The 15,319-nt window shown below is 43.1% G+C and overlaps 1 protein-coding gene across 1 annotated transcript in view; it reads left to right on the plus strand.

Moving 5' to 3' along the window:
* MAL2 (mal, T cell differentiation protein 2) overlaps positions 1-14,616 on the plus strand; it is a 24,568-nt gene extending 9,952 nt beyond the window's left edge. Inside the window, exons 2-4 of the mRNA XM_034668555.1 lie at positions 3,681-3,851; positions 10,617-10,772; positions 13,501-14,616. Of these exons, the coding sequence (XP_034524446.1) occupies positions 3,681-3,851; positions 10,617-10,772; positions 13,501-13,572 (399 nt within the window). The 3' untranslated portion in view covers positions 13,573-14,616. The remainder of the gene's footprint in view (positions 1-3,680; positions 3,852-10,616; positions 10,773-13,500) is intronic.
* The last annotated feature ends 703 nt before the right edge of the window (positions 14,617-15,319 follow it).

Here is a 15,319-nt window from a genome sequence, read left to right on the forward strand (position 1 = left end):
ATCTGCGCTGTTTCACATCAGCATCTGCTGTCAAAGCCCTGGTCTACCTTGAAAGCCTGCTGCAAAACCTGCCTCCCCTGCCTCCCTCTCTCGACGCCTCCCATTATATTTCTTCTCTCCTCTCCCAGTCTCTCGGAGCACACTGTGTGGAGCTCTTTTTATAGCACTCACCACAATCTGCTCCTGAATCAGATTTGATGGTGTATGTTTCTCCCTAATCTAGAGCTCCTGGACACAGAACCTTGCCTTTTTTTTTTTTTTTTTTTCCTTTTTTCCCCGAGTATTCTTCTACAGTACCCGGCGGTAGATTTGAGGCCGACCAGTTTGAGGTCCCGTTGGGTTTTATTAAATGTTCTCTTTAATTCCAGGGGATCATATAGCCCTTCTTCAGAGAGTCTATTTATCATAATCCCTGTGTCCTATAATTATGCTTTTCTATCTGAGTCTGTCTGCCCCTAATAAACATGGCCAGTTGATCTTTATTACCCTCTGTACTTGCACCTCGGTTCTCAATAAACGACTTTAATTAACAGGTATTTAATAGCAATGAATATTTCTTAAATAGTATTTAAAGTAATGTAGGTTATTTGTAGTGGGAGAGTAGGAAAAGGTTACCAGGAAGATGATGCTGAGAAAAAAAAGAAAGATTTGAAGATCTTATCACCTTCAAATATTTAGTAAACAGTATGAAAGAGTAGAGAATCTTTCTACTGGGAACATTATTTCTTTCATAGCTACTAATAAGATTGTGGCTAAATTTTTAAATATGCATTAATATTCATGACTTAGACTTATTTCATAAAACTTTCTGGGTTGATTGTTATTTTTTTTATTGTTATTTTTTTATTTGAAATTAGGACTTCAGATATACCAGCAACCACACTTATAGATTGATTAGATTGGTGCTGTAGTTATCCTATTCAAGGGATAATTTAGGCTTTCGAAAATGTCTTTCAAAGTGGCAATGAATTGTATGACTGGGCCTTTGTTTAGAAACTTGATAATAAAACTTGTGATTTTAACTTTTAGTCATTTGTGCAATTTGGATATTATCTCGATACTTAGGAAGCAAGATACACATGATTATTGGTTTTTAATATGCAGAGTTCTAGCTGTTCTTGGAAACTTGGAGTTTATTTACTAAATAAATATCACAGAGCCTTCTGCATGCCAGTTGGACATGTTTCTATGATATGACCTCTGTGTGTGTGTGTGTGTGTGTGTGGTCAGGGGTGGGAAGGACATGGGGTTGATTCCCACTTGCCAGCGGTAGGTATCCTTAGGACAGGTATGTAGCCTAGGCTTTTGGACCGCCAAATCTAGCGTAGGGATAGGAAGGGATCATTCTGTCGATGGATAAATGGCTTAGCATGCAGAGGCCAGTAAGGCAGCTGGCTGCCAAGAAGGTCTCCTAGTGCAGTTGGACTGGAAGCCAGGCCGTCCAATTATAGTGTTTCTCATCAGTGTAACATGGCCGTATAGAGAGCTTGCCCAGGGCACAGGGCGGGTACCTGAACGTGGGATGGAACTCAGGAAAGACTTTTGGGGTGATGTACTCTTCAAGATGAGCTATGAATGGAAGTTTCTCAAATACACATGGGGAGGGAATGACATTCTGGACCAGCATATGTCAGGCCTCTCACATGTGAAAGCGCTTTGTCTCTGGACTGGATTTTTTTCTTTTTTTTTTTTTTTTAAGATTTTATTTATTTATTTGACAGAGATAGAGACAGCCAGCGAGAGAGGGAACGCAAGCAGGGGGAGTGGGAGGAAGAATCAGGCTCATAGCAGAGGAGCCTGATGTGGGGCTCGATCCCACAACACCGGGATCACGCCCTGAGCCAAAGGCAGACGCCTAACCGCTGTGCCACCCAGGCGCCCCTGGATTTTTTTTTCTTTAATATAAAATGTGAGGGGTTTCATGGCAAGGGACAAAGGCTGAGGAAGACAGGTTAGAGCGTAAGGGGCCTGGAATGCCATGAAGAGGACGTCCAGCCTCTATTGCTGTTAGCTTAGAGGAGACTGCTGTGGTTGGCTTCGTAAAGCCAACCATCTCTACCCTGTAATTGTTTCTCCTCCTGTGATTTCTCCCTCACTCCTAGTTGCCCAAGCCAGGAATCTGGGTTTGTGCCTTATCTGTTCTTTGGCTGTCATGTCCCCTATCTGATCAGTCACCACCTGCCACCACTTCTCAGCTTCTGTCTAATCCATTCACTCCCCTCTGTGCTCCATACCTGAGTCTGGTCTGTGCTCTGTGGCTGTAACCATCTCCTCTGTGGTCGCTCAGCCCTGCATCCATTCGTCTCCGGCCGGAGAGAAGCTTCTGAATACAAATTGGGTCATTCCGGGTCCTGCTCAGGGGTTCTGTGGGCTCCTACTGCCCTTGAGTGAACCTGCAGGACCCTTCGGCTTAGCTCCAGCCCCCCCGCCGTCCCCCACGTGGTACCTGCTGTCCCCCTCATGCCGAGCCTTGCCCCTCAGCACGCCAGATCCTCTCAGGGCTGGCCTCCTGCCCGGGACAGCCTGCTCCTCCTGTCACTGCACCTCCTAGCTTTGTCCCTTGGGTTGTTGCTTCCCGGGAGTGCTTCCTGAGTTTCCAGCTCTGTTTTAGAGCCCTCCATCTGTGAACCTGCAGTGCCCGGTATTTGCCCAGTTGTGATGTGTGAAGCAGCATTTTACTCACATACTTAATTGTCTCTTTCCTGGGGTGCCTGGGTGGCTCAGCTGGTTAAGCATCTGACTCTTGATTTTGGCTTAGGTCATGATCTCAGGGTCATGAGATCGAGCCCTGCTTTGGGCTCTGTGCTCAGTGAGGAATCTGCTTGAGATTCTCTCTCTCTCTCCCTCTCCCTCCCCCTCCACTTGCTCTCTCCAAACAAATAGATAAATCTTAAAAAAAAAAATGGTCTCTCTCCTCTAAGGGAGTATGAATTCTGTGATGGCAGAGACCAAGTGTAGCTTGTTTGCCATCTTATTCCCTGCCCCTGGAACAGTGCCTGACAAGGCCTTAGGTGTTTACTGAATGTTAGATCTGTGAATATCCAAAGTACCCATTCCCATGCCCAGCACGCAGAGGAGTATCGATAAATCAGGTAGTTGTGTTTATTACCATGTACGGCAGCTGCGGCTGTTGTTCTACAGATAGGCAGTAATCCCACATGTACAGATCGGCCATGATAAGGACGGGCACATGGCCATTAGAAGTGACAGGTTAGAAAGTTATGGCTGATCTTTGCTGATTAACTCTCTGAGAAGCGGTGAGCGCAGAAGCCAGTGGTTTGAAGAGTCAGAGCTCCCGGATAGGAGGTGGGGACCAAGCAAACAGGAATTTGTAGAAATGGTTGACCGAAAAGGAAATTGTTAGAAAGGCAACAGGGTCAAGGAAAATGCTCCTAGGTAATGAAAGAATTCCGTGTCTGCTCATGGGCTGAGGAGGAGAATGCAGCACGACGGCAGGTGCAGGGACACGTGTGGCACTGGGTCAGACCTGTGAGCGGAAGTGCTGGCCTTGCCCCAGAGGGGAGCTGGTGTCCCGCCTGTGGACAGAGGAAAGGCAGTGGAGGGGGGGAATGCGGGAATGTGTGCAGGGGGCTGGGGAGAAGCCAAGGGTATTACGGCAGGGGGACGAGCACGTTCAGTTCTGTTGCCCACACCCGTGACATCTTTCTTCCTTCCTGCAGCTGTTCGGCGGACTCGTCTGGATTTTGGTCGCCTCCTCCAACGTTCCTCTACCTCTGCTACAAGGATGGGTCATGTTCGTGTCCGTGACGGCTTTTATCTTTTCCCTCCTCTTCCTGGGCGTGTTCCTCTCTGGCATGGTGACTCAGATTGATGCCAACTGGAACTTCCTGGTAAGAGATTTTTAAGTCTATTTCAGGAAAATGCAAGAAACGTAGAAATATCTTATTCTGTCCTGAAATGCCTGGTCCCCTGTCCTCTCTGTTGCCTCCAGTGAGAGAGGAAAGGCCTGACCCCCGGGTCTGCTGGGCTGCCGTGTGGCTACCTGGCTGGACAGCAGGCTCCCAGTTTGTGAAATTTCTGTCCATAGAGCCGAGCAATCATTCTGTTTCTCCGGTATGAGTTAGATGACCTTTACTCAAAGACTCTTTTATTTCATGCAACAAATGAATTGCATTACAGTTATTGAACTATTGAGGAGTGCCTTTGGGAGATGGATACTGTGACATAGATCTTGAAATTTTCCATCAGTTTCTGCTTCAGATATTAAATACATACATTCTTTTCAGAAAACCAGGAGCTATATACTCTATTCTCTAAATACTTAGAAAATGGGATAGTTTATATTTATTTTTAATTCCTGTCCTAAATTAATAAGAATTGGTAGTTTTAAGAAATGAATTTATAGTCAACCTAATTTTAAAAATTATGATGCTATTCAATTGAATCAAGTTACTTTCCCTTTTCCCATATAATGTAGAGGGCCCCTTTCATGCTTATGCTTATTCGATCTCTGAGACTATTTCAGAATGGCCACTGGAGCTTGAATTCCAATCTGTGGTAGACAGCGCTTAAATGAAGGTCCTGAAGAAACTCTTTAGGTTTCAATCAGTTGGTGGTTAGAAACTTAAATCAGGCCTTCAGTCAGGCTTATACTGTTCTTCTCAGGTTTTATGGTAACATTGTATTCACCAGCTTAGGGCGGATGTTAGGCATATTAACAAATGTTCTTAGTTACAGAGTAGAAGGAGAACCATCACCATCCCAGATGTGAGCAGCAGTGAAGTCTAGTGGATGTGACTGCCCATTAAACCAGCCCAGGGGCAGATGGTTAGTGTAAAGTTAAGGAGGAAGTGTGGGGCAAGGGTTATGATCTTGCACAGGCTTTAAAGTGAGGTCTGGTGTGTTTAATAACTGTGTAGCCTTGGCCAAGGTATTGAACCTCTGTGACTTCCGATTTCTTCCTCTGCAAAATGGTGATAATAGTACCTACCTGGAATTAATGTATTCTAAAGTGCCCATCAGCTTTCTGTCTGATTTACAGTATATGATCCATAATCATCCTAATTCCTTAAATAGGCTTATAGTTTGAAACTTTGAAAGTCCTTCTGTTGAGTCACTAAATTGTACACTTGAAACTAATATTACACTGTATGTTAACTAACTGAAATTTAAATAAAAAGGTAAGAAATTATTCCCATACACACACACACACACACACACACACACACAGAGGAAGTCCTTCTGTTCTTAGGTTGCTGATACACTGTGTTCCTACATTTTTGCCTTGCTCTCTCATTAATGATGAGAAAATATTTCTAATAATTGGTCAAGTGATGAAGATCAGAAATCCGTATTGAAGTTACAGATAGATTGCTTAATCTCCTCTTTCTTAATGCTTGGCTTTCCCATAATCATGTATGAATGAATCAGTCAATACCTAATGTTGGTAAGCACCATCAGGCTCTTTAAGTATTAAGCTCAAAGATGGTATTTGGCCAGCATGTACCAAGATAGCCTTCAGTACTAGTTAATACTTAGTCATTGCCCCACCCTGCTACCTCTCCCCAAGTGCTGTGCTCCCAGCCACCCTGGCCCTTTCTCTGGGACCTTCCTGAACTTCCTAGTAGCCCAGCAACTAAAGGGTTACTACGTAGGAGAGTAGTGAGTCTCCAGGGTCCTTCAGTGCCCAGCATTCCTTCTAATGGTTGATGCACATGCTGTACCAGTGTTTAAATATTTTTCCAACATCCCGCCTGGCTTTATTAGACATATGTTCATACCATCTTTTTTCGTTTTGTTTATATTGAGTCTGATTTTTGATACTGAGTATATCATTAATATCCTTATAAATTTGGTTTCCTAAATATGTGGTTCACCCCATCTGTAACATCATATTTGTTGTTCAGACAATAAAATGTAAGAGTGTGGTTTGTTTTTTTTTTTTAATTAAACCACTTTATGAAAGGCACAACTGAAATTGGAAAGACCTGCCCGTCTGTTGCAGAGGTCACCTGTGGAGTTTACCCTCTGGTTCTTTAGCTGGGGTAGTCCACTCTTACTGAGGGAGGAAATGGCGGTAGCCTCACGCAGCACGCAGTACAGTGGCCTTCCCTGCGCAGCCTTGTCGTGTGGGCACACTTTCCAAGAGCCCACTCATGGCTTTATGGAGTTGACTTAAATGCTTGCCATATTTAGAATGGGCTCCTTTTTTCTCTCTTTGGTGATTTTCCACATAATCAGTCATTTCTGACCACAGAGTTGGGTTTGGTAGGTTTTGTAATGTATTGTGTATACTCTCGGCCAGGAAAATTTCTGAGCCATGCATATCGTGGAGTCATCACCAGATGGTAACCATTTTTGATTGCTGCATTCTGGAATTGTTAGACATTAACTGCTCAGAAAATAATTGTTTCCCCTGGTGATAACAGTTTAATGTTACCTGTATATTGTGCATGATGGAAGCAAGAATGCATTTTGATGAAAAATTTATTTTCTAAACGTATTTGTTGTGGGATATTAACTAAAATACTCATAGCTTCTAGCTTTTGTTGATCGTGAGGCTGAATTAACATTTGTGGTGGTAGATATCTTCAGTATTTTTTCCCAAGCTTTCTAGCTTTGATGTAAGTGATGAAATAAAAATATAATATGTCATATATGTAATAACGTATATTAAATGCTAAAAACTTGCCCTATTCTAATTTGAGGAAAGAAGCAGGTTTTGATTTTTGAGATGGTTTTTCTGTTTGTTTGTTTAGGGTTTTGTTTTTTTTTTTTTGAGGAAATACCATTTTGTCTAATTTTAAATAAGAGATACCATACTTATTTTCCATTTTTGGAGAGACGGGGTGTGAAGGAAAGATACATTTTAGAAAAATAAGAGCTACAAAAAAAAAAAAGAGTCCTGTACAGTTAAACATGCTTCACTTCATTCTCCCAAAGTAGGTGGCATACATTTGCCCATTATGGACATCACTTGATACTGTGAGTGTCCTGAGCTATATTTTCTGTCCTGACTTTCATTAACTTATTTGGTCTTTATGACAATTCCTTATGGGAGACTATTATTCTCATTTTTACGGTTGAGAAAGATAAAGCTCAGTGTGGCTGTTTTTCACGCTGCCCTTGCGGAAACCAGGATCCCCCTATTTACAATGTAGCTTTTTTTTTTTTTTAACTAGTTAGTAAAAATTTGACCTGAGGAGCAAAAAACATGGGCTTAAGATAAGAATATGGGGGATAGTCATTTGTTGCTGAAAAAAAAAAATCAAGCTCTGCTTGATTGCTTAGCCGAGCAAAAAGTGAAGACCAGTGGGCTGTGCTCCGGGCTGTGCGAATATTGGGAAGTTTGGCAGACAAGCAAGAGTGTACAAAGAAGACTCAGAAAGGGGCAGGGGCCATCTGCCGATGGGGAAATGCCAGGGACTCAGGACAGGTGGCTCACAAAGGTGGTCCCTGACCAGCGGCAGCAGCGGCACCTGGCAACGTGTTAGCTGTGCAGCCCTCAGGTCCCACCCAGACAGACTGAGTCAGAAGCTCAGAAGGTGGGACGCAGCTGTTTGTGCTGTAGCAAGCTTTTCAGATGACTCAGGCATGCTTACCTTCAAGAACCACTGCGTTTGCGTAAACAAGCTGCACTGTCCAAAACAGCGAGCAGAAATCTGTGGAAGACCTTCTTGCCCACATTCCACACATAGCAGGAGTCGGAGTAGGATGTCCGGGATGCCCAAACATCGATGTGGGTGGGGCTCTCCTGTGGTGGGGAGTCTTGACTGAGCACCTGACAGGTACCTGGTCCTATAGTAGGTCCTAGAAATAGAGTGGTGAACAAGACAGGTCTGCAGTGGCTCTCAGAGTTTGTTGTTGTAGAAAGTGTCAGTAAAGAAATAATTACACAAGGGCACCTGGGTGGCTCAGTCGGTTAAGCGTCTGCCTTCCGCTCGGGTCATGATCTCAGGGTCCTGGGATCCAGCCCCGAATCAGGCTCCCTGCTCAGCGGGGGTCTGCTTCTCCCTGTCCCTCTGCCCCTCCCCTCTGTTCATGTTCTCTCTCTTTCTCTCTCAAAAAAAAAAATAAATAAAATATTTAAAAAAAGGAAATAATTATATAATTGATGCATTAATCAAAATGTTAATGGCCAAGCAAGGCATGTTCATCTCAGGTCCACCGGGAAGCAGACTGTAAGGTGAATTTAAAAATGCAAGAGATTTTGGGGTTCCTGGGTGGCTCAGGTGGTTAAGCATCTGACTCTTGATTTCAGCTCAGGTCAGGATCTTAGGGTCATGAGATCGGGCCCCAAGTCAGGCTCCATGCTAAGCTTGGAGCCTGCTTAAGATTCTCTCTTTCCCCCTCCCTCTCTGTCCCTCCCCCCTGCTCATGCTGTCTCTCTCTAGGAAAAAAAAAAAGAAAGAAAAAGGTGCAAGAGATTTTTTTGAGGGGGAGGGGAAAAGATAACACCTGTAAAAGGTGATGGGGAAGGAAATAGGGTAAAGCAGAAACATCTTAGAGAGGGATGCAGATTGACGGTCTTGGCCAAATTAATGAGAAGCTCAGGAGCACAGTCTTTGCCTTAAGAGTCTTGTTTTAGGCAGAAGTGCCCAGGCACCAGTATCCCCACTGTACCATCATTAGCTGGGGACTGCAGGAGGAATGTGGCCTTGGCTCAAACACAGCAGATCCCCAATCCATTGAAGCCAAAGCTGTCAGCTAGCTAGACTCCTCACAGCTGAACGTCAGGTTCTTTCTTAAAAGGGACTGTGTGTAGTTCGTGATTACAGGTGCTGCAAGGCCCCAGTGGAACATCAGAAGCTGCTTTACTAAGACATGTAACTCCCCACTGCAGGTCACCTGCCTGACTCTAGAACTCCAGGAGCCTGCATAGTGATTTTCTCGCCAGTGTTGTCATGAAGTTAGTTCTTTTCCTTTAACACCTTAGGTTACGTATGACCCTAGGATGATATGGATTGCTGGATAGCATGGCCCAAGTCAAACAGAGTTAGGAGTGTAAGATGTTTATTGTATGACAGCACCTGTAAAAGATGAAGGAAAAGGATTGGACAGGGAAGCCTTAACCACGGATCGGTTCTGATACTACTGGAAAGGAGGAAGAAGTCCAAATCAGCAGGAGTAGAAAGTTGGGTGGGGGAGGTGCAGGTGGTAGTTGGTGGTGGGAAGAGTCTCTCCAGCCACACGATACTGCATGTAAAGGGCATCAGCCTTGAAGCACAGAGTACTTCCTAGCACCAAAGTGAGGTCATAGTGAGTGACGTTCAGAGAGATGGGAGGGTGGCCTGAGCCGAGGCTGGTGAAGAAGGTGAGGGCCTCATCACACCAAGAGTTGCGGCCCCATCACCAGACTTGCCCCTTCTAAGGTCACGTGAGCTACTTCCAAGGGTCCACGTCAGTAATTTAGATAAGCGCCTAATGATCTCAGACATATTTTCCTCTCAATCTTATTTAGTAATTGAGATCCAGCTGTATTACTTTTAATCCCTAAAGTAGTGACGTTTGGACTTTGACCTCCATCAATTAACGTTTGTTGTGTAGCTACACGGATCTGAGCATTTCTGCTCTAGATTAGACACACGATCAATACAGAACACCGTCCTTCAGTCTTTGGAAGGCATCGGTGAGTCACCGTCTACGTTAGTGGTGTTAAGTAGAACACATTTTTAGTGTGTACCTTTGTAATTCCCGCTCCTGGGGAGTTAGCTTTTCCTTGTTATTCTAGGCAGAGTAGGAACAATTCCCATGGACAGTTTTGTTTGTTGAATGGGCCTTTACAAAGGCAGCGCGTTGTTCCTTCTCTGTACTGTTGCTGTATCGGTAACAGTCTGATAGAGAAAACCAAGCGAACTTTGGAACCAAACAGCCCTACATTTCAAAAGGCTATGTTTGTACGGCATTAGAGCAGCCATTTAATTTTAAAAAATCACTTGTTTATCAAGTGGGACTAATAAATGGTGGTTGTAAAGATGAATGCGAGTGAATGTAAGGTACCAGGTATCTGGGAGCTGTTGACAAAAACACACAGCAGTGTGCTGATGGGTATCGGATCGTGTAAGACTGAATCCCAATAGAATTATCCCTCACAATCCCAGCAACTTATGAAATCACCTTACAGTGAGTGACTTTTGTTTGCGAGTTCCTATACTTTTTGTCGAAGTATATAATAGAGAATTTGCTTTTTTAGAATATCAGGAGATAGGGTGTTGAATTCTGTGATGTCATAGGTCTTCCTCATTCTTCAGTGTATGGGGTGACAATCTAATGGGTAAAAATAATAATTGCTCAGAAATAAAAGACTTAATTATAAAATGTGTGTATGTATATTATTATATAATTACATAATATATTACAATAATGTAATTATTATCCAATAACTATACTGACAAGGTGTATGAAGTTATATATTTTACTATAAAACTGAGGACATCGGTTTTGTCAACTATGCTGATTACAGCAGGTCAGTTGGTTTTCATTTGGATTCTGAGAGCTTGACGTTGTTCAAGCAGCCAGAGTAAATGGTGAGTATGCTTCAAGATTGTTTGACTCAATGTTCCAACCTTCCTAAACCTTCACGAGTTGAAATAAGGAACAGAAAAAAAAAAAGTATTACTTTTCATTGTAGGTGACTTTTTCCCCTCGCCTTTCAGGATTTTGCGTACCATTTTACAGTGTTTGTCTTCTACTTTGGAGCCTTTCTCCTGGAAGCAGCAGCCACATCCTTGCATGATCTACACTGCAACACGACCGCATCTGTGCAGCCGCTCTTGAGTGATAACCAGTATAACATAAACGTCGCAGCCACAGTGAGTGTCCCTGCGTCCCGGTGACCAGCACCCCCCACCTCCACTGTCTCGCATTCTCCCAGGACCGTTAGCATTACACATCCTAGCCCTTTATCTGTATAATAACCTGATGAGTCAAGTTCCACCCTCACCCCTCGGGGTGTGAACCCCGACACCGAATCACAGACGCCAAGATCGCAGCCAGCCCGTGATTGCGGCTGGCCTGGCACAACACAGCCTACTTTGTAGAAAGAATTCAGTGTGCTTTTTCACTTCCTCTGACTTCAGCCGTGGTAAGGGAGATTGGTTCTTCAGTGGTCAGTCCCTGCTTGTAATTCATTTTAATTCAGTGAGTAGGTATGGAGAGCCCACCATGAGGGAGGAAATGGGCAGGGTGCTGGGCACGGCGATGAACCACGTACAGCCCCTGCCCCTGAGGAGAGTCCAGGGGAGCGAGGGGGTAGATATCCCCCCATGACCATAGACGACTTACATATGAAATGCATTCCATGGGGAAATTTTTGGAATGTTTTAGTCTTCCTTAATTCACATACTTAAGTGAGTCTGTTGTTTTTTATTGACATAGGTAATTTGAAGACATGCTGCATTATTTCTGTTTTTATAACTTTGTAAGTGTCAGAAATCCAAATTATTCCCTGGAATGTGTTGATATTTAATATGGCTAAATAGCAAGTTAGTGACCCTAATGTTTTACCATATTATGTAGATAGCATATATAAATAGCCAGACTCCCCCCATAGCCATTAAAATCTTTCTGGAGCAGTGTTCTCTACCAGCGCTTTCTAAAATGATAGAGGTATCCCATATATGCATGATTCAATATGGTGGCTACTAATTAATCATTCATTCATTTTACATTTAATTTACATTTACATAGCCACTATGTGGCTGGTGGCTCTCATATCGGACAGCACAGGTCTAGAGTCTGGGTATTGAAGGGTGGAGGGACGATCATTCTAAGACCTACTTTCATCGGGTTCCCAAGCCTCTGTTAGGATTTGTCAAAATTCATTGTCTACAATGAATTAGACTGTGTGGATTGCAGCAGAAAGGAGACATGGTTCCAGCTTTGACAGGCTTATAGTTTAGATCAGTGGTTTTTACACTTCTTTTACAGGAAATGAAAGTGTTTTGCTTAATGAAATCTTACTGAAAACCCAATAAAGACAGAAGGCAAGAGCAGGGATGCTGTAGTTGGGGTGGGAGAACAGGGTCATGAATGATGCCTGGCTGTCCTTCGGAAGCCACCTCTCTCTACCTCATCATCTCTGAGGCACTGCTTGGGACCCTTACTACCCAAAGACCACAGTTAGAAAACCACTGGTTTCCACGGTATTATGAAGTGAAGAAAAGTTCAGGGACTTGGAATGGACTTTTTTTCTACCAAGAGTCCTTCCTGTGAGTCATCAATTCTTGGTGGATTTTCCTTTACTACTCCCATCCCCTCCTTTTGAGTGGTGCAGGCTATATTCTCTTTACCTCTCAGCGCCTCGAAGTAGCACCAAACTGGTCTACTCGTAGTCACCCTAAGATCCCACTCTCCTAAGAGTAGTCGGTGCTCAAGTACTTGGTGATCCTTGGTGGACAGCATTAGTTTCTCACCTACGTTCCTTTGTCCTAAGGACCCAGTTTTCAGTATTGTCCATGGTGTCGTTCTGTTCTGGCTGACCCTCTCCTGTGACTTTGTCCCTGTTATCCTTCCCTTTCTCTCTGCCGAAGAGAAACTGCCTTGGTAAACCTCAGCATGCTTTCGGTTCTGCATTACCTACCATCTCATCCACACACTCCCATGGAAGTGAAGCTTCAGTTGAATCCCTCACTGTACTTTTTATTTCAATATACCTGAGAGAGGAAAATTCATTTTCACTAATAATAGACATCAGAATTGGTCATTCTTCTTCAGCAGACCGTGTCTAGATTAGAGATGTATCAAAGAGACAACCAGCAGAAGAAGGCTGGGGAGAAGAGCAGAAAGGCAGTTAGGGAATGGTCACGTTCTATAGGTGAATCTGATGTTCCTTCTCAGAGCTCGAGTTTCCTGGTAAGGGATCCCTGCAATAAATCATAAGGTTTTACCATATTTAAATGCTTTGTCTTATAGTTTTCTGTGGCTCTTGAATTCCAAAAGGGTGAGGACACTACCTACTCTTTGTTCATATGCACCAAATGTGCTAATGTACACGTAGTTGTGCTAAAGAAATCCTTGTCAAATATTAAGGACGGTAATTCAGAGTTGAATGCAGGTTTCAGAACTATCTCCCATGCCAATCTGTTGATTCATTTCTGTGGCTTTACTTTGTTTCCTTCTAAAGTTGCTTTCCACTATCACAGGAAGGTTTTGATACATCCTCAAGTTCTGATACCTACTGTTTTCTTGGCTCTGAAATCACTGTATGAACAGACACCTCGTAATGAGCTTTTGACTGTCGTGTTGGGGGTTTCATAAATATTTAACAAGTGAGTTCAGCATGGGAACAAATGTTCAACCTAAGGCTATCCACAAATGAGAAAATTACTGGGGGCCATGATGTTTAAAAGAAGGGTTAATGATGTGAGGGGGTAAAACAGTAGTACAAATCATCAGAAAGATGACTCTAAACCATTTTCATAAGTGTTGAAGTATCTTTAGGTAGGTTGATCAGTCTTCAGGTAGTCGTTCCTTAGGGTGAGTGTTTTCTTAAAGTCAGTGTTATAAATCTAATATGAGCTTTTGTTTCCTTTTTCTTAGATTTTTGCCTTCATGACAACAGCTTGTTATGGTTGCAGTTTGGGTCTGGCTTTACGAAGATGGCGACCGTAACACTCCTTAGAAACTAACGGTCTGTGTTGGTTTCATCTGTCTACTTGATGTGTCTGATTAATTTGGATACCATTTTGTCCAGAAAGAACAACATTCCAAAAGTAATTTTTTGAGTATGTGGAGAGAATCTAAGTGCAAGTTTTGGTTCATTTCATGGATAGAATTTTAATTTTATTATGATGTTACACATTGGAATGGCCTTTAATTTTATATGTCTATTTTTTAAAGAAAATCTTCCTTTATATCCATAAAATATACTGATATTGCTCATGAAAAGGGGGTATCTCTTTTGTTTAATTGCTGAGTCACCTAACCCTTAATTTTAATAGGTAACTAAAATTTCCTTAAAAAACAAAAAGCAAAAACCGTGTTTTAAATAGCCTTCCCACTGAACTCTGTCTTTTAGTGTGAAACAGAGATTGGCACCCTTTTTCTATAAAGGTCCAGATGGTAAATATTTTAGGCTTTGTGGGCCATACAGTCTCTGTGGCAACAGTTCATCCCTGCTGTTACTTAGCCATAGGCAATGGGCAAGTGAATGAGTGAGCCTGTGTCCCAATAAAACTTTATTCATGAAGACAGGAAGCAGGCTGGATTTGGCCTGTGGCTAAGTTTGCCAACCTCTGGTGTAAAACCTTAGTTATATGTTATGGATTTTATTGATCTGATCCTGGAAGGTATAAAACGAGATAAGTCACATAATATTTAGCCTCATGATGCAATAATCACATTGCCCTTGTGTTAATGGTCAAGTATTTACCCTTGAAATGGTGGATAGTTTTTCAGGCCAATTCAAGCAGAGTCTTGGGTACAGGAAAAAGTAACTTATGAAGTAAATCCTAGTTGCTTAATCAAACTAAGGGTCTCTTAACAACTGAGCAAACCTCTCATCTGGCATCCTTAAAATGAGATCCCCAGAAACCATTCACCACTACTGGAACTGGCATCTAGCTTCTTACATGTCTTACTTTGGATTTATTTATGCTTCAGAATACAGCTGTCTGTCCTCTGCATGAACATACAGATATATGTGTGTGGGTGTACGAGGCTTTNGTATGAAGTTATATATTTTACTATAAAACTGAGGACATCGGTTTTGTCAACTATGCTGATTACAGCAGGTCAGTTGGTTTTCATTTGGATTCTGAGAGCTTGACGTTGTTCAAGCAGCCAGAGTAAATGGTGAGTATGCTTCAAGATTGTTTGACTCAATGTTCCAACCTTCCTAAACCTTCACGAGTTGAAATAAGGAACAGAAAAAAAAAAAGTATTACTTTTCATTGTAGGTGACTTTTTCCCCTCGCCTTTCAGGATTTTGCGTACCATTTTACAGTGTTTGTCTTCTACTTTGGAGCCTTTCTCCTGGAAGCAGCAGCCACATCCTTGCATGATCTACGCTGCAACACGACCGCGTCTGTGCAGCCGCTCTTGAGTGATAACCAGTATAACATAAACGTCGCAGCCACAGTGAGTGTCCCTGCGTCCCGGTGACCAGCACCCCCCACCTCCACTGTCTCGCATTCTCCCAGGACCGTTAGCATTACACATCAACTAGCCCTTTATCTGTATAATAACCTGATGAGTCAAGTTCCACCCTCACCCCTCGGGGTGTGAACCCCGACACCGAATCACAGACGCCAAGATCGCAGCCAGCCCGTGATTGCGGCTGGCCTGGCACAACACAGCCTACTTTGTAGAAAGAATTCAGTGTGCTTTTTCACTTCCTCTGACTTCAGCCGTGGTAAGG

Source organism: Ailuropoda melanoleuca, chromosome 9, assembly GCF_002007445.2.
Source record: "Ailuropoda melanoleuca isolate Jingjing chromosome 9, ASM200744v2, whole genome shotgun sequence".
NCBI classification, from domain to species: Eukaryota; Metazoa; Chordata; class Mammalia; order Carnivora; family Ursidae; genus Ailuropoda; species Ailuropoda melanoleuca.